The sequence below is a fragment of the Erythranthe guttata genome, chromosome 8, assembly GCF_056151865.1.
Source record: "Erythranthe guttata isolate IM_541 chromosome 8, IM_541, whole genome shotgun sequence".
Taxonomy (NCBI): Eukaryota; Viridiplantae; Streptophyta; class Magnoliopsida; order Lamiales; family Phrymaceae; genus Erythranthe; species Erythranthe guttata.
The window spans coordinates 17,351,890-17,378,728 of NC_142540.1; the positions used below are offsets into that span (position 1 = coordinate 17,351,890).

General features: G+C 32.7%; 3 protein-coding genes and 5 long non-coding RNA genes across 9 annotated transcripts; 4 read left to right on the forward strand and 4 right to left on the reverse strand.

Annotated features, from left to right (window-relative positions):
* Positions 1-48: 48 nt before the first annotated feature.
* On the reverse strand, positions 49-8,264 carry LOC105951486 (splicing factor U2af large subunit A). 2 transcript variants are annotated; one of them, XM_088822100.1, is made up of 19 exons: positions 8,225-8,264; positions 7,029-7,215; positions 6,288-6,448; positions 6,092-6,169; positions 5,603-5,664; positions 4,935-5,014; positions 4,761-4,814; positions 4,614-4,673; positions 4,242-4,302; positions 4,038-4,150; positions 3,255-3,370; positions 2,363-2,461; positions 2,174-2,249; positions 1,940-2,028; positions 1,398-1,461; positions 1,216-1,314; positions 1,027-1,108; positions 643-710; positions 49-454 (listed from the first exon to the last, which is right to left on the reverse strand). In XM_088822100.1, exons 2-19 carry the CDS (start codon positions 7,110-7,112, stop codon positions 317-319), a joined length of 1,584 nt encoding a protein of 527 aa, XP_088678226.1. In that variant the 5' UTR covers positions 7,113-7,215; positions 8,225-8,264; the 3' UTR covers positions 49-316. The 2 variants fall into 2 exon arrangements, with proteins under 2 accessions (XP_088678226.1, XP_088678227.1); XM_088822101.1 differs by lacking the exon at positions 8,225-8,264 and having other exon boundaries at positions 5,603-5,683.
* Positions 8,265-13,986: 5,722 nt separating this feature from the next.
* LOC148768667 (uncharacterized) lies at positions 13,987-19,113 on the reverse strand. The gene is made up of 2 exons (XR_016033207.1): positions 18,971-19,113; positions 13,987-14,198 (listed from the first exon to the last, which is right to left on the reverse strand). It is a non-coding gene; the product is annotated as an uncharacterized LOC148768667 (long non-coding RNA).
* LOC148768668 (uncharacterized) lies at positions 14,082-14,667 on the forward strand. The gene is made up of 2 exons (XR_016033206.1): positions 14,082-14,187; positions 14,396-14,667. It is a non-coding gene; the product is annotated as an uncharacterized LOC148768668 (long non-coding RNA).
* On the forward strand, positions 15,575-17,555 carry LOC105951488 (ribosomal RNA-processing protein). The gene is made up of 4 exons (XM_012974945.2): positions 15,575-15,891; positions 16,004-16,109; positions 16,727-16,850; positions 17,092-17,555. Exons 1-4 carry the CDS (start codon positions 15,770-15,772, stop codon positions 17,346-17,348), a joined length of 609 nt encoding a protein of 202 aa, XP_012830399.1. The 5' UTR covers positions 15,575-15,769; the 3' UTR covers positions 17,349-17,555.
* Positions 19,114-19,232: 119 nt separating the features above from the next.
* Positions 19,233-20,752, reverse strand: LOC105951489 (uncharacterized). The gene is made up of 3 exons (XR_016033205.1): positions 20,573-20,752; positions 20,135-20,268; positions 19,233-19,794 (listed from the first exon to the last, which is right to left on the reverse strand). It is a non-coding gene; the product is annotated as an uncharacterized LOC105951489 (long non-coding RNA).
* An 803-nt stretch (positions 20,753-21,555) lies between these two features.
* On the forward strand, positions 21,556-22,128 carry LOC148768669 (uncharacterized). Its single transcript, XR_016032879.1, has 2 exons — positions 21,556-21,659; positions 21,857-22,128. It is a non-coding gene; the product is annotated as an uncharacterized LOC148768669 (long non-coding RNA).
* A 1,031-nt stretch (positions 22,129-23,159) lies between these two features.
* LOC148768670 (uncharacterized) lies at positions 23,160-23,692 on the forward strand. The gene is made up of 2 exons (XR_016033203.1): positions 23,160-23,260; positions 23,438-23,692. It is a non-coding gene; the product is annotated as an uncharacterized LOC148768670 (long non-coding RNA).
* Positions 23,693-23,816: 124 nt separating this feature from the next.
* Positions 23,817-26,831, reverse strand: LOC105951490 (uncharacterized). Its single transcript, XM_012974946.2, has 7 exons — positions 26,514-26,831; positions 26,146-26,210; positions 25,461-25,579; positions 24,707-24,849; positions 24,458-24,605; positions 24,203-24,359; positions 23,817-24,099 (listed from the first exon to the last, which is right to left on the reverse strand). Exons 2-7 carry the CDS (start codon positions 26,156-26,158, stop codon positions 24,008-24,010), a joined length of 672 nt encoding a protein of 223 aa, XP_012830400.1. The 5' UTR covers positions 26,159-26,210; positions 26,514-26,831; the 3' UTR covers positions 23,817-24,007.
* Between the last annotated feature and the right edge of the window lie 8 nt (positions 26,832-26,839).

Genomic DNA, 26,839 nt, shown 5'->3' on the forward strand with positions numbered 1-26,839 from the left:
AATTTTTTATTCATAAATAATTACATGTTATATTAAAAACATAAATTACGAATTTAACATTATGCATTTCATACTATAAATAGTTTCTAACAAAAAATATTAATAATCAAATAATTTAGCAATACTTCAGGACTTCTGTCATAGAGACGTAGATTCATCGTGTTATAAAAGAACCTTAAAGAGCACATTTTTCTTACCATAAAACAACCTGCTATTGCAACACGCTATACGTAAACCAGCACTTACACATAAAACTACCGGTCATTAATAATTTTCACAATTAACATTAATTAAATAATTAATAAACTAATTATAGTCAGGCAGCATAATCCCCGGCATAATATTTGTCTTCCGGGTAATACAAAGCCATCACAGTATTGCCTCCGAACTTCCTGCCGCTCAGCGATGACTTCGCCTTGGTACAACCACTAACATCAGAGTACTCCAGAAACACCTGTGCATAATACATTATTTTATAAATCCCATCATATAAACTTGTTTCAACCAAAAATTCATCCGTCTATTTTTCTACACTTGTGAAAAGCAATGACAAAATTAACGATCACCATGTGTCATAAGTTAATAGTTTGGATAAAAAGAACGTAGAGGCCAGAGGGAGGAGGAAAACAAGAATTATCTTACCTTTCCAATACCTCCAGTGTGTGCAACATCTGGAATAGGACGAGGAATTACAATATCAATCAGTTCCCCTGCAATTTCACAAATTGAGAACTTAGCACTACCATATAGAAAGAACATCATTTGAGAAATGAGGATGATAACAAGGAGACACCAAACACAACATAAATATATCAACAGCTAAACTTTTTAGTTGAACATCGCCGTTTCTTGGAAACTGTAATGCCATTAATTATGGGTTTAAAATAATTTTGATTTATCTAGTATAGTTGGAACATCAATTTGGGTCAATGGACAATGCGCGCTGTTTTATTCGTCTTGCAAGTCTCCAAATGTCATATAGTATAACAAATAGAGTATAAAAGGTAAACTGTAACTCATACTAACCAAATTTCTGGCATTCTTCCCTCATATCTTCAAGTATTTCTTGATATTCTCCATCATCCATCAATTCATCAGTAGTAACGACCTTGCAACAAGTTTAAATATGATTATTTCAACAAGATTTAATAACTAACAGCTTATTTCAACAAATTAATTAAAGAGATAAATGTAGAAGACAAAACTCAAAAGTACCTCGGTCAAGCACAGAATTTTGGTGGGTATCTCCACATTCACTAGGGACACGGTACCTCCACCTGGAAGATTGATCACTCCAGCTCCCAAAGCCATTTTCTTAAACCCAAATCACCAATTAGCTGACCTCCAAAAATAAGCTAAAAAGAAAAAAATAAAAATCGGGAGACATGAATCTGAACCTGAATTGCTATATGTTGCTGTGCCTGAGCTAGTATATACTCCTGCTCTGATTTCAACTGCCCACTGTAGAAGATAGGAGTTCAACAACTCAGAGCCTATTTACTTAAATGAAAACTACATGGTTATACAAAGCAGACATGAATCAGAATATCTAGTCATACCTAAAATGATCTACGAGGAACAATATAAATTTATAGTACAAACAAGTATAGACACACTATACTTAAAGCAAACTATTCCTATCAGTTAAGGCAAAAGCTTGGGAAGACAATTGACTTCATTTTTGCATTGAGGCGGTAGAATCAGCTGAGTACATTGACCAGAAATCAATTGTAGCCCAGCATAGGGTTAGACAATTACAATTTTGCAAAAACATAACACTCTTCACCCTTTTAAACACAATAAAGTTGCATAGTTAAAAGTATTGTCATAGTGTCGTAGCCACCCAAAAAGTTAAAAGTGCATATGAACACTTTGAATTGAACTATAAATCTAGTAATATTCTGCATAATTAAAGGGAAAGTAATCAAAGAAGATTTACCTGATTGTGGCCCGCCTAACAGTAAGTGTTTTATCACCCACTTTTAAGCCATTCAGAGAAGCACAAGCAATATCTGTCACAGAAGGATCCTGAATTAAGCAAAGCTAACTGTCAGGAAATCCTTCAACATAATACAAGAAGTACGAGCAAGTACATAGGTTAAGTTAAGATCATTCAAGACAAATTAATTGCTAGCCCAAGTACAAGAGGTGTTCTAGCATCGGATGTGCATACCTTGTAGATGCAGAAACCATATCCTTTAGAGTTTCCTGTATCTCTATCTTTAACAAGGTCAAACCCGCGCAAAGGTCTGCAATTGATTAATTAAAAGACTAAATTGATTCAGAGATAGGATGATCATTTGAATGATTATTCTGATATTTTTAAAACTGGGATCACTCAATGACAATAAAAATGTCATACCCGAAACTCTCCAACAATTCTTTGATCTGAGCTTCAGAAAAATAGTAGGGCACCCCGCCAAGAAAGATTCGATCAGCTCCGTCACCTTCACCAGCCATTCTATCAACACAAATAAGAGATAGTCATATTAAAATATTAGTGACATATAACAAGTTGACAGTGAGTGGAAATGAGATGATCAAGAAGAAATTCTAAGCTTTTGAACAGATAACATTCAAATTTTACAAGATCTAAAATTGATAGCAAAAGAGATCACAGGCCCTTCATCACTAGCAATTTGAGTAAAATCAGCTGAAGATTGACTGTTCGTCACAATATTACAACCATTTTCACAGCAGAGGTTGCAAGCAGTAGAAATAGTGAAAGTATGAACCATCATGTGCACAGAACACACATTTGGAGCATAAGTAATATTTATTATCATTGTGCAAACTTTCACCCTAAGTCACCAGGAAAAAGACAAAAAAGTGGTGTTGTCAGGAAAGAAGGTAAACCACATCTCAAAATGATGCACTCGAGACATAATTGATTCTGGATCTACATTCCACATGATGGTAACTCATGCATCTTAACAATATGAATACCACCCTGCCCATATGACAAGTAAAATATGTCGTTTGATGCAGCTATAGCGTGTATATTGCTACCTAGAAGTCGACCCTATCGTTAAAATAATATCATCCACGTAGATTTTGATTTTGGAATTTTTATCACACTAGATACTGTACCCACCCACATACATCAAGTTCAACTCAGCATCAACCTGGATAAAGTAGGTAAACTCCACAATTTACCAACTTAAAAGTTCAGACAAAAGCTGCAGCCACCACCAGGTGAAATTAACTGCTAATAATCAAAAGAAAATAGTAGGGGTGGGGGCAAGGGCACTTACCCAGGTGTAAGCCCTGCAGCAGCTAAATTAAGATGAGGACTAGGTTGACTAGGACCAAGTGGTGCTGCAAGAGAAGGATTATAGTCTGTAGGTCTTCGTACTCTGACAGAAACACCCTAGTAGAATAAAAGAGAAATGGTGAGAAGAAAAATACTGGGACATCATATGCTCCACCTAGATCCTTTTTCCACCTAGATCCTTTTCACATTATGTCTCTGGTTGAATAAATGTTTTTGAAATCAAGGTAATTGACCATAAAATAGAGAAAAATCTACACCAAACAGTTTTTTCAGAACATTTTAAAAACGTACTATACCTAATCATATGAAGTATATACATATTGCATTACCAGTAAACGTTGAGAACACCTACATTGAAGTGAAATAATGATAGTTCTGGTGTCATTGTAAAACAAATCATTTAGACACTGGCATGTAAATTATTCTGGTGGATAATAACAATTACTTATCAAATCCCCTTAACTTCGCCAACTAAGGCTTAGCCTATCGATACCGGAGCCTCTCCCATGGTGGTTTTTGGTGAGAGGCCAGGGGTTCAAATCTTTTAGGGTGCGTGTGTTGTAAGGCCATGTTATAAGGGCAATCTTTTTATTTTCTCTATAAAAAAAAATAATGACTAGCCAGCAAAAGAAAGAGAAGTCATTATTTTGGCCTAAACGTTGAACAATGAATTGTACACCTAAAACAGATTACTAATTCAATGAGAAGGAAACATATATGGTATTGGATAGTTAGATGGATAAAAGAGGGAAGTTCATCTTACCTCAAAAACAATTCCATCGAGTGCCATTGCATTACTTGCCTCTTCTACGGTTCTCATCTCCACAAATGCAAACTTCTTTTCATGATTAATGTACACATTCACCACAGCATCACCTGATATTAAACATATAGTGAGGTTAAAACTGGAAATGGAGAAAATGCTTAGGTACATAACATTTTGTCTAAACATCGACAGACCACCTACCAGGACCGGCAGAGTTTCCACCTATTGCATTCATAACATGGCAGAAAAACCTGGATATTGTCTGCATCGACGGAAATAAGTGAGAAATATAAACTCAAACAAAGGAACTGATGCAAAGAACATGAAGTACCCTAGGAAACAGGCCAGAATACATTAATATGCACAAAAACAAGTTAGACTGCGGAACAAAAGAACAATATTGGTGGCACATATTTTTTCAAGATTCATAGCAAAATTTCCCAAGAACGCTCGAAAACTAACATCGTGCAGATTACCAACCAAAACAATCTCATGAAATTAGACAGAATATGAAAGTAGGATATAGGAACTTAGAAATTCTCCCAACAATTGGGAGCGGATGGAATCATTTACCTGCTCATTAGCCAGCGGAGGAAGGCCACCAACATACACTCTGCGTGCATGCCTTGTAGCCTATGAAAAGGAAAATACAATATGAAAATCGAAATTTACTAAAGAGTACATGATAGTAAAAAAATATATTAAGCATCACCCAGTTACCTGCTGAGTCATCACCTGCATTGGGAACATTGATGTGGAACCTAAATAGTTAACCTAATAACAAAACCAAACATGTCTTGAAAATTATGGAATATCAATAAACATTTGAAACAAATATAATGAAGAATATATACAGCAAAAAATGAATAAACACTATCGGCTGATCTGAAATACCTGAGAAGTATCGGATGTAAGCATGTTTTGCAGCACTCCAGGGATTGCTTGAGGAGCCATGGAAAATCCGGATCCTTGTTCTGCATGATTAAAGATAATTGAGCACACGATATCAATTGCAATGTCAGATATTGAAGAAAAAAAAAGCTTCTGCTGCAACCCAAACGGATTTAGCAGAATGTCTTAAAACCTGAAAATTTACAAAATGGCCATACAGACTTAAGGCATCAAGCTAATGAAGATATAAAGAAAGCCTATTCTTACCTAGGGTTGAATACCATTCATATTAATACAATATGAAATAATTTTCACCACTGCATCTGGCTTACAGTTCAAGTCTACCAAATAAGAATAGTTGCAGTTGAAGATGAAAAGGTCCTGCCACTGCAGCAGCAATTCTTCCTTGGCAAATATTCTACATCCCTCACACCCATGAGAAGCATGGCAAGACAAGATACCCCTTCTTAACGTAATGGTGACAAATCACAAACAAGAAACCACACACAACAGCCAACAACATAATTATGGTTTTAGTACGATACTCAGCAATCAAAGAATGTAAAACTGAAACATATTATATGGCATGAAGAAACTAAAAATAATAGAAAATTAATTACACCAAAACCTATTCCCATACTAGATATTATAGGACGTGTCTGTAGGCTAACCTGAAGGATTTGGCAAAGAAGAGGCAGCAGGTGGAGCCACATCAAATCCACTTGTCCGCTTGCTGCCAACAACATAATATTCTAAGATGGTCGTAAACAGACAAAATCAAGGAGTAAATCATCTAATTTACATTTTTCAACCGGAATTTGGAAAACAACGCCACTGACGTATAACCTAAGGAACGGCAACTGAAAAAAAAATGTACTGCTAATAGGGTTTTAAGAACTGTAAAAAGAATCGAGGCCATCACAAAATCTGAAGGAGCAATATCATTATAATTTGACCACATTGCATATGCAACTTGGATAAACAAGGGAATTGATGCACTCAATGCTATCATTGTTGAAACATGCTATAATTGAATTTCAAGAATACCAAATACAAGAAAGAAGACGAATAATGACAATGATCAGAAAATATAGGTATAGGATTAAGTGAAGCTATTGAACCTCTTCCCACGAGAAGAATTTAGCTGACATGCAGTTTACCTCTGATATCTATCATCTGATCGACTCGGTGACCTCTGTTTGTACTGTTTTTCTCTATCTTCACTATGCTTATAACTCCTGTATATCAGACGACACACAAAGCATAAGAGCATGCTGGAGTGCCTCAAATCTGAGCAACGACATGCTATCACAAAACAATAATCATCACCAAGACACAAGATAAATAAATCCGAACCTGCTAGATTCCTGGTTTCTTCTACTTCCATAATCCTCATTTTTGCTTCTTCCTCCGTAATATCTTTCACTCGTCTGCCCATCTTGCTTCTGATACTTCTCCTCATTTTGATTCGACTCTTTTCTCTTGAATTCGTTGTCATCCGAACCATGATCTCTGTGCTGCAGGACCGCAAATATGAGTCATTGACTTCACACAACATACAAAATATAATGTGTCGACAAGTATTAACTCCCATGTATATGCACTTCATTTCAAAATTCACCTTCCAAGCCAACTAATGGACACTGTAGCCTCTTTTTCACATAAACATAAATTTAAACAGACATCAAAATAAACTGCAATCTCTAAGTTGATCTTCTTCTTCTATCATTATTCAGTTGTACAAAAGCCACTAACCACTATCACCCTATTTCATTCACAGCAATAATTTTCCAGACTGTACATCATATAGTAGGGAATCCTTACATAAATTATGTATTATTTATGACCACTCTGTATATAAAACTCAAATTAACATGGACAGCTGCCCAAACTCATCGCCATAACCACGGTAAACATTTCTATACACTCTTCTAGGGTAAAAAATTACCTAAACAGTAAATTTACCACAAGGAACGCATAAATCATTTCGTACTAATCTTCACAGCTAGAAACAACGGTTGCACAATCAGTTTTGAATTTATATTGATTATAGCGAGAAATAAATCGTGAGTGAGACGAAAATGGAAAACAGTAAACCTTGTGATGACTCGACCGTCGATCTCTCGACGAATCGTACGGAGACGATTTCCGGCGATCGTCTTCTCCACCGTGACGCGGCATCGATTAACCCTGGTTTTTCTCTCTCTCTCTCTCCTCTCTCTCTCTCTCTTCGCCGGCCGATTACTTATGCTCTGTAGTGTTTATAGTTTATGCCATTAAATGTCTGGGTTAATAGTATTTCGCCACCTGAACTTTGCTTGTTTTTGCACTTTGCCACCTTAACTAAAAACAATTGCAAGCGCACACCCAAACTCAGTTTTTTGACGCACATAACCACCTAAGGGGAATATTCAGCGAATCCTCTAATTTTCCGACGCACACGTGATGCACATGCGAAAATATAAGGGTTTTTTCGTCTTTTTACCTGAAAATATCATAAGGGGTGAAATTGAAAGTACCAAGAACTCAATTGAACTTAATTTGAAAATTTCACAAATTCGAAATTAATTGAAAGGTTCGTATTCAATGGAATCAAAACACCCACCGTCGCACGCCTGTTTCAAAATGGAGCAAAGAAATCTCCAATAAAGAGATGAAGAAGAACAACGACATCAATCTGCTGAAATTCGCCATGAGTGAGAGACAAAGAACCCAACTCCGAAAGCGATTGAATTGGATTTCGGATTCTTGCTAGATATGTGTGGTACTGCATGTACCACTGTTCTTCCTCGTCGCCGAGGTACCTTTTCACGGCCCCGTCGTTTCATCGCCGAGATTCTCCAATGGCAACACCCCTTTGTTCACTGGGTCCAGGCCGATGGGGAAAATGGATCCGGATTCAGATTTTAACTACAGCCTCGTGAAAGAGAGGGCTTTGCGCCGGAGAAAAATCTCCATAAAAAAAAGTTAATGCCGTTTCGTCGTCGGAGTTTCTTTTGGGAAAAGATTGATTCTTGACAAAGGCACAAAGAAAGAAGAGAAGAAGAAGAAGATGATGATGGGTGATGTATGTACGTGTGTGGGTGTGTGTGTGTGAGAGAGTAAAAAGAGGCCCACAAAAAATTTGAGGTGAAATGACCAAAAAACCCTTCCTTAAGCATGTGCACCGCGCGTGCGTCGAAAAATTAGAAGATTCATTGTAATATTTCCCTTAAGTGGTTATGTGCGTGTCTCCGTGCAACTTTTTTTTAGTCAAGATGGCAAAGTGCAAAAACGAGCAAAGTCCAAGTGGCGAAATGCTATTAACCCTAAATATTTTCATACTGAAGGCCCTATATATCTTATATATAAAAGAAAGAAACGCTGGGTAACCCTAAAAAACCCTAATGGTATTTCTGTAATTAAATATTTTTTTCTCTACTAATTTCTAACTATAATTTTTAACAATTATATATCAAAATTGAAACTAAATTCCAAAGAATCCTATCTAATGGTACTTTTGTAACTATTTATTTTTAATATATTTCGTCTACTAATTTTTTAACTTAATAATTTTCAACAATTATCAATCTCCTATTTTTTATCAATATATCTCAAATCTTAAGAGATAAAGATAGAAATTCGATCTATATATTTGGATTATAAATCTTAATATGTCAGATTTAAAAAAACTAATGAAATTAATGTTATATAAAACATGAATAATAATATATTATTAAATTTTACTGTATTAGTATACTATATTTTCTTATTATGCATTAAATTGAATATTTTTTTCACTTTTGAAATAATGGTATATAAAACAACTTGAGCCTTAAAGCATCGCTGAACACACCAACTTCTGGACATAGTGATCACGTGACTCTAGCAAATTCAATAATACGATTGAGACATACACAACTCATACAAAATAGGTAGAACAAGCCAAAGTTAACACTCAAATCTTACAATACCATAATGTTCTTGTGTCATGTTTTCTACTCATATTTGTAAAGTGTAGTAACTATACAGAAATATTAGAATTTTATCCATGTACTTGTGGATTTCGGGTAATTGAATCAATGATGGGATGTGGAGAACGGGATGAACCTCGAGTACAAGATAAAATGATCGTTGAGCATCAAGCAAGATGAAATCTACATGAAGATGACTATCGGTGGAAAAACATTGAAGATTTGGAATTGTAGTTGAGGTGTTGGAATGTACATGCCCCTTATGGCCATTGGACGGCATTACCTAATATGGGTCATCTTGTTGCCTCAACGTCTATATATAAAAGAAAGAAACGCTGGGTAACCCTAAAAAACCCTAATGGTATTTCTGTAATTAAATATTTTTAATATTTTTTTCTCTACTAATTTCTAACTATAATTTTTAACAATTATATATCAAAATTGAAACTAAATTCCAAAGAATCCTATCTAATGGTACTTTTGTAACTATTTATTTTTAATATATTTCGTCTACTAATTTTTTAACTTAATAATTTTCAACAATTATCAATCTCCTATTTTTCATCAATATATCTCAAATCTTAAGAGATAAAGATAGAAATTCGATCTATATATTTGGATTATAAATCTTAATATGTCAGATTTAAAAAAACTAATGAAATTAATGTTATGTAAAACATGAATAATAATATATTATTAAATTTTACTGTATTAGTATACTATATTTTCTTATTATGCATTAAATTGAATATTTTTTTCACTTTTGAAATAATATCCTGTGCAACGCACGGGGAAAAAATGCTAGTATATATGAATGGGATATGAAGGCTCTGTATATAAATGGGCTACAAGGCCCATACATTTTTAATTTACTTTTCACAATAAATTATTAATTAGATTTATATAAATTATAAATAAATAAATAAAATGATTTTTTTTTTTCTTTTAATGTAATAAAAGCTGATTTCATTAAGCACCAGTATCACATGTGGTGGAAGAGTAAAAATAATTTGAAATTATGGCTGTGGTTTTTTTTTTTTTTTTTTTTTTTTTCTTTTCTCATACTTTGTTTGCAAAATTAACTTTTAATTTTACTTCTCTTAAAATAATTAGTTTTAAGGTATTTTTTTAAAAGCATCCATAATCATGTTTTTTCTATTAAAGTTCATTTTCCGAAATATTTGCAAATACCCCCAACTTTTAGAAATAAACACTTAAAACTGACTTAGCTCACAATCATTAACTTCTGCTTTTAAATAATCATTTGCAAACACCACCTAAAACAATAAATTTTAAGGCAATTTCTTCTGATAAAAAATGATCAAAAAATTGAAAAAACGCAGTTAAAATAAAAATAATGTATATAAATAATTAGGAAAAAAATAATTAATAACTCGAGCAGCATTTCCAATTCAAACGCAAGTGAGATAAATGAATCAGTATAAGTATTAAAAATAACGCATTCAAATAAATCGTCTCTAGCAAATAATAATTATGAAATTTTACCATTGTATTATATGATTAAATTACCAATAAATACAATTTCGTCCAACAACTATAAATTAGGGTAGATAGAAACTCAATATGAAATAAATTACACAAATTGTTAGCACAAATATTACAATGGCTTCGTTAAACACTGTCACACTTGCGCTCTTCTGTCTTACTCTCGTTTCCCTTTTCATCCCTCATGAATGTAAGTTCCATTTTTCATCGTACAATATTTCTCATCTCAACCCTATTTAAGAGGCGCTGCATGCATGAAATTACACTATAATAATGCATACCACACATACATACATATGGGTAAATTACAGCTAGTACCCTTGAAGTAAGGTCAAATTATGAAAAAACCCTTTTTGTTTATATAATTCCCATCAACTATTATTGTCTTACGAGGAAACCCTTCATTCAGTAGGTAAATTTGTACCGTAAGGATGTACGTGTAAGACAAAACATAGCTGAGGGGGTCAAACAATAAGGGTATTTTTGTAATTTGATCTTACTTCAGGGGTACTAACCGTAATTTGCCTTCGAAAAGGGTATTTATAATTATGTATGTGACTTCATTCTATTTGGATTCTAATTAACAGGTGTTGAGAATAACAAGGAGATTTTAACTAGGGTTAATGGAGATCAAAATCAACAGAAAGGGTGCCTATTTCTTGATTGTGGGCATGGTAATCCATGTTGGTGCTGTGGAGCTGGTCCATGTTATGCAACTAAAGAAGCATGTCTTCAGAAGTGCCCATCGCCTAAGTTTCCCAGAAAAATTGTGTCTTGATTTATTAATGTAATAATTGTTAAAAGGGATATTATGAATTAAAATAATATTATTGACAATTATTAAATGGATTGTGAATTTTTAATTAGTTAAATAATTATTTAATTAATTAAACATATTAAATTTAGCATTTCGAAGGGTCACAACAGTATTAACTAAATAGTAGGGGTTGATAAGATGTTCAGTTGACAAGATTCGTACTTCATCCAAACCCATAACAAAAGTTAATGTAATCTAATTAAGCGAACGTCGTACTGATTAAATAATTAAATAGTCAGTAAAGAATGAATTCGATATATAAATTAAATGGGCCTAGAGTCTCTAGTTTGGGCTTCTACCTTTATACTGTACAAGCCCATTAACAATTATCACCGAATTTCGTTATTACAAACAGGCCCAAAATAATGTATATAAATTCTAGTAAATTGTGTATGTTAATTAATAATTAACAAACAGAAAAAAAAAACAATTAATAATTCGAATACAAATAATTATTATGAAATCTCATCATATCTTCCCCACAATTAAAAAAAAAAAATCTTAGCATATTTAAACCCACAATTAGCTCATCTTAACCTCTATAAATTAATATAGTAAATCACAATACGAAGCTCATTATACATTTGTCGAGTAAATATTTCAATGGCTTCTTTCAATATCGTCAGATTTATTTTATCATGTTTAATCGTTGCAGCCCTATTCGTCCCTCACGAATGTAAGTTCTCTTCTTCGATTTTTTTTTTCTTTTAAATAGTATTGAACATAAATACGAATGCTACTAAAATTTAGTGATTTTTCTTCGATTTCGATTTTGCAGGTGTCGGAAATAGTAGCGGAAATTTTGCAAGAGTTGGTGGAGATAAACAGTTGAATGCATGCGGCACTTCGATTTGTGGACACGGCCATACATGCTGGTGCTGCAAAATTGATACCATATGTTATGGTTATGAAGCATTGTGTATTCAGAATTGCCAAATACCTAAATTTCCTAGGAAAATTGTGTCTTAAAATTTCATTTCATTGTTCCATGTATGAATAAAATTTTATTATTTGGAGTTGATGAAAATTGTATTTCGAATTGCTAATTATAATTAATTAAGCATCCATAAAATATAATTCAACTAATTCATTTTTATGTCCCGCGAGCAGTGGCGGAGCCAGGAATTGCGGTAAGGGTGGACTAAAATTTTACGGGGTTCGGAGGTAAAGTCCCCGTATTTTTATAAGAGGCTTTTTCAAAAATATAGAGCAAAATAAATAGAATTTGTATATTTTAATTAAATTATATATATTAAATTTTATATTGTCCAAAATATAATTATTAGAGCTCTTTAAAGTATATTACAAATCTGTTGGGAGGGCTAATTAAAATAGATTAGGATTAAAATATGTATAAAAATAATAACTAAACATAATTAGCATTAAAATATTCTATAAAAAAATAAAACAGGGTGGGCTTCAGCCCGCCCACCCTTCAACGTGGCTCCGCCACTGCCCGCGAGGGATGATCTAACGATTGGAGCAAGTGAGCTCGTGTCAACTGATTCAAATTCGAATTATGTTGCCAATGATCGCTGAGTGGAGTTTGTCATATATGGTTAGGCTAATGTAGTTTACGTCTTTCGTATAATTCGACCGGTGAGTGCAGTTTATCTCACATGGTTAACCTAATGTGATTTACGTCTCTATTTAATCAGTTTATATGAGATAATGCATCCATAAATATACAAGATTTGATTAATTATATGTTGTAAATACTAAATAGTAGCATACGCATGCATCCATAAAATATTAAAAGATTTGATTAATTATATATGTGGCAAATAGTAGCACTATTAGCAAATTTGAATTAGATATATCTATCAAATAATCACAATGAAATCTTTGCAATTATATTGCATAACGATATATTAGCATATTTGGATTAATTATGTCTAAAATAATCATTATGAGATACTTGCAATCGAATTAATTATTTATAACAAACAATAAAACGATAAAGGGAGTGTGATGTAAATCGAAGTGCGAATTTGTATTTTGAAATCGATAATTAATTAATAAACTCTTTTGTTTACATTTTGAGTTGTGTCACTTGGGTGTAGGATCGACAATAGAGTTGGGCCTACTCAAAGCTCGATTGTTTGGTCCAATTTAATTTGAGTCAAGTCTAACTAATAATGAGTTGGGCCAGAGTTTAAGCAATTTTATTAACTCTGATTCATTTATGAGTCGAGTTTGAATCTACCCGAATAACGCCCAATTGATTAAATTAATAATTAAATAAATAATATATTTATATTTTAGGCTCAACATCTAGAAATAGTTTAGTAATAAATAATAAGTTTAAATTTTCTCAAAAAAAATGTTAAAATAGTTTGGGTCAGAAACTGTAAAAATATAATTCAGGTAAGTTTATACAGTTAAACCCCTATAAATTAATACAATCATGACTAGGAAAATTCTACTAATTTTAGCGAATTATTAAATTATCAAGTTAATAATTTAACACGTTTTCACCGAGTTGGGACCGAGGGAAACTATTATTTAATCGCGGTTATTAATTTATCGAGGTTTTACTGTATATTATAATTCATGTAATTCATGCACAATTAAGAATTAGCAAAAACACAATTAATAATTCAAGGTCATGCTCAATCCGATTTAAGTGATATAATGCATCCATATATTATCAGATTTGTCATTTGACTGATTATGTATATACCATCTTAATTATCAGATTTGAATTAATTATAAATAGTATCAAATAGTAATGCATACACCATATATTCGCATATTTGAATTAATTATATGAATCAAATAATCATAATGATTATTGCAATTGAATTATTTAACCAAATTAGCAGTAAACACAGTTGTTTGACAGCTATAAATAGGAATATAAACTCACAATGCAATTCATTCCACAGTAATTAAGCAAAAATTTCAATGGCTTCTTACAATATTGCTCGTTTTATTTTCGTATCTGCAATTCTTATTGCCCTCTTCGTTCCTCATGAATGTAAGTTCCATCTAATTTATACGAGAAACTTATTATTAGTTGCACTGGGCTTAATTTATTTGATGCTACATCAGATATAATTTTTCCGTTTACATGTGCATTGATCACGTGTAAATATACAATGCAAAATTACTTGATGTTTTTCATCTTGTGTAGCATCTACTGACGTTGTAAATTTTTAATTTTTTTTTTCAATTTGGATTCACAGGTGTTGATAATAGCAGAAAGATCTTAGCAAAAGCTGATGGAGAAAAACAAATTATTTTCGATTGTACCCAATCGGTATGTGGGATTGACGAATGTTGGTGCTGCATATATAATGACTATTGTTTCGACTACGAAAAACAATGTAAACGGGCGTGCACATCGGCTAAACATCCCAAAAAAGTCGTGTCTTGATTTCATTCTGGTTTTAACGAAATCAATAAATTTTCTAACTATGTACTAAGAGAATTATAAATGGATTGTGACTTATGTCGATGTCCGAATTATTATTATTATTATTTTTTTTACAAATTATTTATTCGATAATTTCTACATGTTAATCGAATATGGGATGTCACATCATTGCAACAACAAAACGCAACTCGATCTATATATAAGCAAAATTTTGTTAGTTACCAAGCAAATGTAATTTAAAATCAATTATACAAACTTCAAGTAATTTATTTTTTTGTCCGAGAATGTATGTGTGTGTGTGTCCATAATAAAATGGAAAATCGGCCCAAATTCAAAGGTCGAAATACAGTTAAACTTCTATAAATTAATACAGTCGGTACTAAATAAATTCTATTACTTTAGCGAATTATTAAATTATCGAGTTAATAATTTAACACATTTTCACCGAGTCGGGACCGAGAGAAAATATTATTTAATCAAGGTTATTAATTCATCGAGTATTAATTTATAGAAGTTCTACTGTATAAAGTATGTAGAATATATATAACAAATAATTCTTTATTGTATTAATCTATTTTTAATTGAAACGCATTCATCAATTTTACTTCAACAATATTTATTTTTACGAAAACCCCCTGAACTTAGGCTAAATTACGAAAAATACTCCCCTATATCCGTAATAACCAAAATTCCCCTCTGATTAACCGTTGATCGAGTTTTTTAATAGAAAATGTGTACAATCTATTATACCTTCTGTTAAATAGGTAGAGAAATAAAAGAAAATATCTGAAATTGTATAAAATCTATTCCCTAGCATTAAAAAAATCCGTGAAAAGTCACAGAGTAAGGGGTTGGTGTAAGGCGTAAACAAACCTCAGGAGTTTTTGGTAATTACGAATAGATTGGGGTATTTTTTGTTGTTTAGCCTAAGTTCATGGGTTTTTTGTAATTTACCCTATTTTATATTTAATTTCGAATATTTAGATTTGGAAAAAGAAAAAAAAATAAAAAAAAAAAAAAAAGTAGGTCAAAAGCAGAGAAGTGTTGAAAGCAAGCGAGGGACAACAAAAAGAGCAGACGGTACAACAACCCGAAGCTGCCACTCTATTTTGAACACCACTCCAACGAAATATAACAAAATCGAGGGTTTGGCTCAGCGACACTGCGAAACGGAAACACAGCCATGGATGCGGCGGCGGCGGAAGACGGCGGCGCCGGATCTGTTCACGTCAGAGCCCACCACATAAAAAAGAGGGCCCTCAGGAACAAAACTCTCGCTCTATCGTTCAGCGAAAAAGACCTAAAGTACTTAGATTCCGTTTCGTTTTCCCCCAATTTCTTATCATCAAATCTGAACTTCAATTTTCAATTTCATTTTTTTTTTTCTATTCGTGGTATTTATTTCTGTGCTGCGCAGAGATTATGTGACTGGCTTCCACAAGAGGAAGAAGAAGAGGAGAAAAGAGGCTGTGCAGCAGCAGGAAGAAGCAGAGCGGCGGAAGCGAATCGAGCGGCGCAAAAAGGTTGCACCGTTGAAATATTTATCTGAGTATTTAGGGTTTTGAGTTTTCTGTTATTTTTACTATTGATTTTGAATTTGCTGAACATAATTTTCATATAATCACTACAGTGTTAACACCATGTGAAATGTGCTTAACTAGTTTTTCACTTTTCATTTACACACAATCACACACATATACATGTGGATGTGTGTGTGTGTGTGTGTGTGTGTAAAATATGTATTGACCTATATACGTCTATGTTGAAAAAAACCGGTTTGATTGTAGCTGCTATTGAAAAGAAAAAAATCGGTTTGATTGTAACTAGTTTTTCATCATTGGTTTACACACAATCACACACGTACACCTGTGGATGTGTGTGTGTAAATGTGTCGGTTTGATTGTAGCTACTATTGAGAAAAAAACCGGTTTGATTGTAACTAGTTTTTCATCTTTGATTTACGCACAATCACACACATATACATGTGGATGTGTGTGTGTAAAGTATGTTGACCTATATACGTCTATATCGAAAAAACCCGGTTTGATTGTAGCTGCTATTATGTTAAGCCAGTTGCTATTATTGTTCCGTTTTTTTTTTGGTAATATAAAATTATTTATTATTACAAGTTCTATTTCAGATAAAATTGGATAGAGATTTTGTTATATACGGTGGAGCTCCACCGGAGGCCGGTGCAGTTGCTGCAGAGGTCGACGAGGAGAGTGAACACGATGAGGATATCGAACCAGCTCCGTCGGTTTCAGGTTTTATGTCCAATCTGTATCCACTGACATAATATATATTCTTACGCATGTAAAATGTAATTCTATTGTTTCAAGAAACGTGGAATCGAGTATTTTATTTTCTCGATAGGGTTTCGTTAGGATTATGTGCACTAAAAATCGCTATGTCATATACATATATGAGAATGGTATGGATGTATCGTATGAGACCCGGTTTTTGAGCATTTTTTTAAATAAATTATGTTGTTTCTTATTTTGAAAGGAATGATGAAATACGACAATGGTGACGTACAAGTGACGGTTGTAACAAGTGAAATAGCGCGAGAGGAAGACGATCCGGTCGATAAGTCAGAAATGGGAAGAAGTCAAACAACGGGTGAAGGGTTTGAGAAGAGCAAACAGAATATTCCTGTGATCAAGAAGAAGCTTCTAAAGAAGGCTCCGAAGCAGAGATCTCGCCCGAAGCAACAGACTAAACGAGATAAAAGGAAGGGCAAGGTGAAGAACGATAAGCGTTGAGATTTTGTAATTTTTATCTTCTTTTTTTCCGTATAATTTGAGATTCTGTAACTTTCGTGTGTTCTTACATCATTTGTTGGTACTGAATTAAAAAATAGTGGAGAATGTTTGATTTTGAAGATACGATTGTATTGCGTAATGAAAAAAAAAAAGGACGGAAAACGAATAGTGTATTATTCGATAGCATGATTGTTTGAGTTCGTAAAATTTCGTTCATTTTGAATTTTATTTATCTTCTATCACTAGCCGAGAAAAAATTTAAAATAAAATAAAATTTGGGCTTTGAGTTTTTGTTTTGAATTTATTGCTGAATCATCCAGTCGAGTTATATCCTATATACGCGTACATAAATTTACACTACGTAGCACTTGCTACGGACACAAAAATGGTGACACGGGGAAATGGCATATTCCAAAAATGGGGAGTCGAGAGTTTGGGGAAAACGTGTAAATATTAAGATTATAGGGGTATATTTATAAATATGCCTTATACGAACATATATAAATTTTTATTTTTATTTAAATTAATTTTATATATATTAAATCCTGAATAAAATTATATTCCATTCCATATCTAAATATGTGAGGTAGTCAAAGATACACAATTTCACAGTTAATAAAATCTTAATTAACAAAATATTATTGAAATACAATTTGGAGCTTTTATTCTAGTCTATTCACAAATTATTTATGTTTGACTGGATTCTAGCATATTCGAATTAATTACGTACGAACAAACAATCGCAATAAAATTCTATTACTTACTAGAATATGTTTATCTCACATCTATAAATTAGCATCCAAACTCACCAGATGAAAATCATTCTGCAATTATCGAGCAAACATTTTGATGGCTTCTTACAATATTGCTCGTTTTATTTTTTTCTCTATAACCCTCGTTGCCCTCTTCGTTCCTCATGAATGTAAGTTCTAGTTTTAGTTTACGTATTTTGAATTGATAGCTGAACGTATTTTTTATTTAATTTAATTTAATTTTTTTCCCGATTTGGAATTTTATAGGTGTCGATGATAGCAAAGAAACCTTAGCAAAAGTTGTCAAAAGAGCGCCAGTATTCCATGATTGTTACTATTCCCGTGATTTTAATTGTGGAGACTTCACTGATGACTGTTGGTGCTGCGATTACGATGACCATTGTTACGAGTATAGACTACAGTGTTTGAAATATTGCGCGGAGAAGAAGAAAAACCCACGAAAAATCGTGTCTTGATTTTCGTTTCATTGTTGAGGATGATAATGAAAATTAAACAATTGTTCTAATTAAAATTAACGATTTAGTTACGACGTATGTCCAAGTATTATTTTTTTTTCAATATCACAAGAGGATTAATAAAAAATTAAAGTTTTTTTCGAAGCTTGTGCCTCTATCTAAGTTTATCGGTTTCCGTCGCTTAATTTTCAGGTTGGCGGGAATATTTACTATTTAGCAGTAACCATTTTGATACTTGAATTAAAAAAAAAAATCAAATGGTAATAGTTCTAGTATTTATTCACGGCTTGTGCCTTTCAAGTTTATCGGTTTCGGTTGCTTAATTTTCCGGTTGGTGTATAAATAAATATGAATATCCAATAAAAAGTTTTGAGAATAGACGGACACAACTAACCTTAATAGCAGGCGAATGTGCTGGATTAGTAAGGACTGAAGAGTAATTTCATCTTCATCTTCTTCTGGGATGTACACCGAGGCTCGTTTTCTTGCACCAAAACCATATGCCACACAATAGAGGGTTATATTCGTCATTCCATTCACGATGTGAAAACTTTGTTATAGACTTGTAGTAGATATCATATCAAGCCTTTTTTTTGTTTGATCGATATTATCGAACAAATTGCCAGACAAATTATGAGACTCAAATCATGCTATCATTTGAAAAAATAGCTTTGATTAACTAATGGGAAAAATACAAATTTTGTCCCTCAAGTTTGCACCGATTTCATATTTGGTCCTCTATATTCACAAAAATCACATTTGGTCACTTGTGTTTCGAAAATTCAGCACTTATAGTCATTTCCGTCAATTACCCGTTAAAACTAACGGAATCAAACGTGTGTCCATTACTGCCTTAACTGACGGACTAACTGTAAATTGACGGAAATGACCAAAGGTGTTAAATTATTGGAACATGAGGGACCAAATGTGTTTTTTTGTGAACTTGAGGGACCAAATGTGAAATCGGTGTAAACTTTAGGGGTATAAACTGTAATTTCACCATTTACTAATATATAAATATACATCAAGACTAATCACACTCATAAAATGAAACCGATGCGAAATCAGCCAATTATTGAACATATAAAACTTACCGCTAACTGCCTATGAAGCAACGATAAAGTGAGAAATTTGTCGAACCTTTTCATTCTCCAAGTCCAGGTACCGTAATGTGATCCTAAAACAATGTGCGTATAGTAAGAAAAAAATTGTATATACCTGAAGTTCATGCAAATTCGAAGAGTTGAGAATATATAATCTTGAAACGGGAAAAAAACAGTTTCCGTCCCTCAAGTTTGCATCGATTTCACATTTGGTCCTCATGTTCACAAAATACATATTTAGTCCCTCATGTTTCAAAGATTCAATAATTTTAGTCATTTCCGTCAATTTCTCGTTAAAACTAACGGAATCAAGTGTGTCCCTTCACTGACAGACTAAACGTAAATAGACGGAAATGACCAAAAGTGTTAAATTATTCAAACATGAGGGACCAAATGTGTTTTATTGTGAACACGAGGATCAAATGTGAAATCGGTGCAAACTTACGCGTACATACCGTAATTCCCCCTCTTTAAATAGACACAAGCGAAAGATCGGCCGCTCGTAAAATCATCGTATAACAAGCACTACCGGAGCTCTCGGACGCTGCAGTTACTTCATTTCGATAGCAACCAACACAGTTTGTTCTTCCTGATTTAGACAAACGTTTGAGCATTTGAGCATCCAAAATAGAATAAAATTGTAAATAAATAAAATATAGTGGGTGATTGTGATTACATGATTTATTTTCCTAAATAAAATGCCCAAAATTAATTTTCAAAAAATGTAGAACTAAATGGATGTTATGGTGAAAATAATCAAACAATACTAACTTATCACTGCAAACTTCACTTTCAACCCGGACCCAACACAATGGCCGATCCGATCCGACCCGACCCGTTTTCTACTCTGAACTATTAGTCAGGAAATTTTATGCTGAGAAAATGTTGCTTACCGAGGGGGGAGATGGCAAAAAATTATCTGCCAATTGAAGCGATGAAGGAGAAGCTTCGATTCCTCTGTGCCATGGCTAATTAAATTGTTAAATCCTTTTTTTTCCGGATTCCATTCAGCAATTTTTATCTGCACTGTTTAAAACGACACCGTGTTGAGAGAGAAAATGACCTGTGAAGCAATTTTTATCTGCACTGTTTAAAACGACACCGTGTTGAGAGAGAAAATGACCTGTGAAGCAATTAGGCTAAATAAGTCAAAACACCCCCCACTTATTCGTAGTTACCAAAAATTCCTGAGTTTTGTTTATGTCATACACTAACCCCTTATGATGCGACTTTTCACGGAATTGTTTTGATTTCAAGAAATAGACTTTACAAAATTTCATACATTTTCGTACATTTCTCACCTATTTAAAAAGTATAATATACAGTACACATTTTGATATTTTCAGTTAAAAAACTCGATCGACGGTTAATTAGAGAGGGATTTTGCTTACTACGGATAGGAAGGGGCATTTTTTCGTTATTTAGTCTAAGTTCAGGGGGGTTTTTGTTATTTACCCTTTTTCTGTTTGGGCTGCTAATTCAAATGAGATTGGAGCCTTTATTCTATTCACAAATTTACTCAATCTGAGGCCCGATTTTCGGATTCTTGTTTTCATTTAATTTTTCAAAAAAAAAAAAAAATATTAAATAAAAAAGAAAAGAAAAGAAAAGAAAAAAAGGAAAGTGACTTTGCCTTCTAGAATGAGTATACAAACAATTATAATGAAATTTTAGCAAACTGAAATCTTATTCCTTCATTTCTTCATTTAATTCAAGTGATAGATAATGCATTCCATATATTAACATATTTTTATAATTATGTATAGCAACTAATTGTAATGAAATTTTAGCAATCGTAGTGAAATATTATTTCTTGTTACTATGAAATGATCATCTCACATCTATAAATTAGGACCCAAATTCACCCTATCAATTCATTCTACAACTATTTGTTAAAAAAAAATAATACAATGGCTTCTTGCAATATCGCTCGTTTTATTTTCTGTATGGCTCTTGTTACCCTCTTCATTTCCAGTGAATGTAAGTTCTGATTAATTTTTTTTTCTTTCTATTATCAGATTATGTATATTGTTTCGCATTTCAAACCTCTTTATTTTATATGGGACTATACGTTCTAAAACTATTTGATGTGTTTCGATTTCACCATGCGTACCATCTATATAATTGTTGAACATATTTTTAATTGATATATTTTTTTTTCAATTTAAATTCAACAGGTGTTGGTAATAGCAAACAAGTGCTAGATTACTGTTACGAACGTCAAGATTGTTCATCAAATAATAAACATCAACCTTGTTATACGTGTCGGTATACCGACGATTCTTACGACTATAGGGAACAATGTGAAGACGTTTGCTTCCCGGGGAAACGTCACCGGAAAATTGTGTCTTGATTTCGTTTTTCTTGTTTAGGGTAAAGCAATAAAAATAATTGTTCTGAATTATGAATTAATTAATAAAACGATAAATGGATTGTGACGTGTGTCGAAGTGCGAATTTATTTTTTACGAATTATTTATTGAATAATCTCTCTTTCGACGAAAACACTATACCAAATGAAAAACATAACATTTGTAACTTTTGAGGAAAATAAATTGAACTCGTAATTAGTAAAATATCTAGAATATATAATTTTACAATTGTGGACATAATTTTTCTGCCTTTTCACATATATAACCTATCTAAGGCCCAATATTTTTAGGCCCGATTATCGAGTCTTGTTTTCGTTTTCATTTAAAAAAATATATATTTTTGAAAAGAAAAAAAAAAGTGACCGTGTTTTCTATATTAAAGTGATAGTAACAAGTAAAATATCTAGAATATATAATACTCCCTCTGTTCCACAATAACTGTCTCTTTTTAAAAATATTTTTTTTCTATATTATCTATCATTTTAGATTTTCAATACTGCATTAAATGCATTTTTCCTGTTTTAACCTTATTAATGAAACTCTATTCATTAATTTTCCCTTATAAATTATTAAATATTAAAGGTTGTTTTAGTCATTTTTATATGATTTTTCTAAAATGAACATATATTTATTGAGTTTCTTAATCTTTGTGAAAAATGAAAAGTGACAATTATTTAGGAATGGAGGGAGGATTATATAATTGTGATAAGCCAAAATAGGAAAAATAAACATTTAACTGAAATTAATTGTCTATTTTTATTTGCAATAAAAGAACAAACACTTAAATAGAAACTATAATTCTTATTTATATAATCATATATATCTATAAAATCCGAATTGCAAATATAACTTTTATCCCTTTTCAATATATAAATCCATTTGGTAGTCAACCCCCTTTATAAGATTAATAAAATGTTATTAACAATGTTAATAAATTAATAATGCAAAATCCTAATCCTTATTTTCCATGTATATAATTCAAGTGAGGTGTATCAGATTATATATAGCAGATTTGAATTTATCATATCCACCAAATAATTTGTAATGAAATCTTATTTGTTACTGGTGTGACATCTATAAATTGGATAGAGACTCACGATCGGAGATTTATTATGCAATTATTTGGCAAATATATCAATGGCTTTTTGCAATATCGCTCGTTTTGTTTTCTTCTCTGTGACCATTGTTGCCCTCTTCGTTTTTCATGAATGTAAGTTCTAATTTTTAAACCACTTTAGTGAAACATTATTTTATATCATTTTTTTTCCCAATTTTACAATTCTTGAAACATTGTAGTACTAAAAATCCAAATACGAAACGAGATTTTGATTTTTTTTGAGGAAAAAAATGTATCTTACTCGTATTTTTTTCGATCTAAATTCAACAGGTGTTGATGGACAAGAAGAAACTCCTACTTGTTTCCGTGCTGCTGAATGTATAGGTCATACAGATTGTTGGTGTTGTAAAGATGAAGAGGAAATTTGTTTCGACTATGTAGAACAATGCATAAACTATTGCAAGGATGAAAAAGAACCCCGGAAAATCGTATCTTGATTTCATTTCATTATTAAGGTCAACTAAATAAATAATCGCTCTGATTTTGAGTTAATTAAACGATAAATCGATTGTGACGTATATCGAATTGCGACTTCTTTTGTTACAAATGGATTATGTGTATAGGCTTCGTACTTCCTTTTATATTCAAATATCTTCGATCAACAAACGAGTACCAATAAGCTCCAAAAGAAAAACGGTGAAAACCCACATCAAAAAAACGAAAACATTAATATTATTTTTCGAACCCCAAAAACGGAAAAAACGGACAGGTGGACATTACTGAATCCATCTCCTAAATAGGGAGAAATAATAACCTGCCCTAATTCTCTTTTATATTTTCCCACTCTTTCTAATTGCTATATAAATAAACCATGTACTGTTGGACATAAGAATATCCTGCTCACATGAAATCGTAATCATCGTAATCATCCATAGTATCGACCGCCACGTCATCTTCAGTCTTGCCAACATGCAGCTGTTTCTTCTTTCCACCTTCAAAAAATTAAATAAATAAAAAATCAAATTGATATACTCAATCGGAAAACATAGCCAGGCCAATAAATCTGTAATAATAAAGCAAAGAATCATAGTGTACCTTTCTTCTTGCCGGCATTAGCTTCTTTCTCCGCCTTGATCTTTTCGTTTGCAATTGCAGTAACAGAAGAAGCAACTTCTTTGACATCTGCGCCTTTCAAAGAAGTCAACGACAGTCTCATTACGGCCTTCAGTAACCCAATATAATGATAGCTTTTCTGTAAAATATATAGATAAAAATAAGTCAGCAGAAAGAAAAAAAATAATAAAATATAACCCCCGGACAAATAAAAAAAAAGAACTAAATGTCACAAACCTCGAAGGGGCGAAGCTGATTAGCAATAAGTTCAGCGTATTCTGCAAAGTCGCTTTCGGATTTAGGGATAAAATTATCAAGAGTTTTTTCATCGCCCTTCTTGCCAAACAATTCTGCAGTTGCCTTATAATCAGCTTCTTCGACAAGCCTTCAAAAAATCAGCACAACCACTTTTAAATCCATATATGGTTTGAAAAGGTCAATGCAACTAATTCTCGAAAACAATTCTAAAAATATCGAAAAACCAACCTCTGCTGACGAAGTTTTTCTTCTACAGGATCTAACGGTGCCTCCTTTGGAGCTTCAATGGCTTTCCCTTTCTTTTCAACTGGTTTTGCTGCTGTTGTCTTCTTAGGAGGGGATTTTTCAGGAAGAGGTTCAGCTTTAGGTGCCTGATAATTATTTGGAGGGAAAACAAAAATATTTCAGTAAAGAAAGAGTAAACATGCACCAAAATATATTTCGAACACTATTGAATGACTACAAGGCTTCACACTTGAGCACGTCTCCTAACCAAGAAACATATAGCAAACAATTTCAACAACTTTCTACTTAACTTATATTAGGTGACATTTCAAACATATGGAGTTCTGGCAAGTACGCAATTTCTAGAAAAAAAATGAGGGCAATGAATAAGGTAAAATAGACCGATTCCCAAATGATATTCTGCCATGAAACCAATAAGGACCAAAGGCCAAATATTGCATACTCATAATAGTTTATACTTCAAAACTATAATAAAGAAAATCGATCGTTCACCAAAACATAAGAGATTGAATTTTATGGATTCTGTGATATTTCTATGTTGCACAGTTAATAACTTATCAATATACAGGAAGGGAAGAAACATATTGTTATTCCCACTTCACTTGGTACGAAAATTCCAACAGAACTCTCAGCCGATAATCAGGTGATCAAGGCAATTTAGTTACCGACGATAATATCTAAGAAATCAATATTTGAACAACAAAATATAAATTTAGAAATACTAATTGAAACATACAGGGGCAGGCTCTTCTTCATCTTCCCAAGAATCCTTAATGTCGTTATCTTCCAAGTCTTCATCATCCCAATTACGCTTCAGCTTTTCCTTCTTAAGAAGATTTGGAACAGGTTCATCCTCTGAAATACCATAAAATTGTTAGAATCCATCAAAAAGAGGTCATGTGAAAAATGCAGACTATCGTTTGGCACTTGATCTAAATACCATAAGCAATAATTTCGTATAACACTCTTAATCGAGCAGTCTAAAACATCAACCGAAAACAACACCTATCCTCCAATTTCCTCTGGTTTACCAAAACTATAAACGTACTTAGTGATGACAAGCCTGCTAAGAATCATCCTACATGTTGCGTGAATCAAGAACACAATCTCTAAAGACACTTTACAGTAAGTATTTCAATAACAGGAGTTGAGCAACCAACAAAGAGCCTAAATCAATGCAATAGTCAATAGTCTTCTTATTAGTGTCAACTGCCCGGACGGATAAATTTTATTCAAGTAAATTCTTCGCAACGACAAATTACAAACACACGTAACATAAACAGGTGAACTAAAACAAATTTATTAATGCAGAACCGCGGGACTCCGTGCAATTAAGCAAAACAGATGAAATCAGTGTAAAATCAATAAAATAAAAATAAAAATTATGCTAACTCGTGTGAAATTTAGGTAAAGAAAATTACCCCAATCTGCCATCACTTTCAGTCACTACTTAACTCAGGAAATTACTTCACAATTCGACAACTTCCTGCAAAGGAAAAAACAAAAACCCTACTCGTCAGAAATAATTGCAGCTGCACACTGAAAGTGAATTTGTCTAATTAATTGAAGGAATTGCAACAGCCGGCCACAATCATCACAAAATCAATTAATCCAAAATCAAGAAAGAAAAAACCCTAAAATAGAGTAATCGAGTTACTTTCCACAAACAACAGTTGCTTTTCATGAAGGCAGTAATCATCGGAAAATCCGCTGATCCAATTAAAAAAAAACCCCATATGCGAATATAAACACCCTGAAAGAGTAATCAAACTAGCTTCGATAAACCTACCGTTTCTGCGAATAAGTGATGAACTTCCAGAACAAAGCGGAAACCCCAATTCAGTTTGCTGACAGAAAAATGATCGACGAACCAAAATAGGCGAAACCGTAATTAAATCTGAACAGGAGATACTGATGATCGGAAAAATCGCAGAGAATCTGTTCCAGTAATTAGGGTTTTTTAATTTCTGATTTTATTTTTTTCCTGGAGACGAACGGTTTATATATGCGTTTAGGAAAAAAAAGAGAGGAAAATAATGGCAATTATGAAGAGAAAAACAATTGATTTAATCTTTGACTAATCAAAGCTAATCTTTGATTTATATATATATGTAT

What these genes read in the sequence shown, in the direction of transcription:
- LOC105951488 (XM_012974945.2), top strand. Translation starts at nt 15,770, where the DNA reads ATGGATGCGGCGGCGGCGGAAGACGGCGGCGCCGGATCTGTTCACGTC. An exon ending in GAATCGAGCGGCGCAAAAAG is followed by an intron (nt 16,110 to 16,726) that starts GTTGCACCGTTG and finishes GTTCTATTTCAG; the next exon opens with ATAAAATTGGATAGAGATTT. An exon ending in ACCAGCTCCGTCGGTTTCAG is followed by an intron (nt 16,851 to 17,091) that starts GTTTTATGTCCA and finishes TTATTTTGAAAG; the next exon opens with GAATGATGAAATACGACAAT.
- LOC105951490 (XM_012974946.2), bottom strand. An exon ending in ATGAAGAAGAGCCTGCCCCT is followed by an intron (nt 24,850 to 25,460) that starts GTATGTTTCAAT and finishes AATAATTATCAG; the next exon opens with GCACCTAAAGCTGAACCTCT. An exon ending in TAATGCCGGCAAGAAGAAAG is followed by an intron (nt 24,100 to 24,202) that starts GTACACTATGAT and finishes AATTTTTTGAAG; the next exon opens with GTGGAAAGAAGAAACAGCTG.
- LOC105951486 (XM_088822100.1), bottom strand. Translation starts at nt 7,112, where the DNA reads ATGCCGCGTCACGGTGGAGAAGACGATCGCCGGAAATCGTCTCCGTAC. An exon ending in TGGAAACTCTGCCGGTCCTG is followed by an intron (nt 4,151 to 4,241) that starts GTAGGTGGTCTG and finishes GTTTAATATCAG; the next exon opens with GTGATGCTGTGGTGAATGTG. An exon ending in ATGGTTTCTGCATCTACAAG is followed by an intron (nt 2,029 to 2,173) that starts GTATGCACATCC and finishes TGCTTAATTCAG; the next exon opens with GATCCTTCTGTGACAGATAT.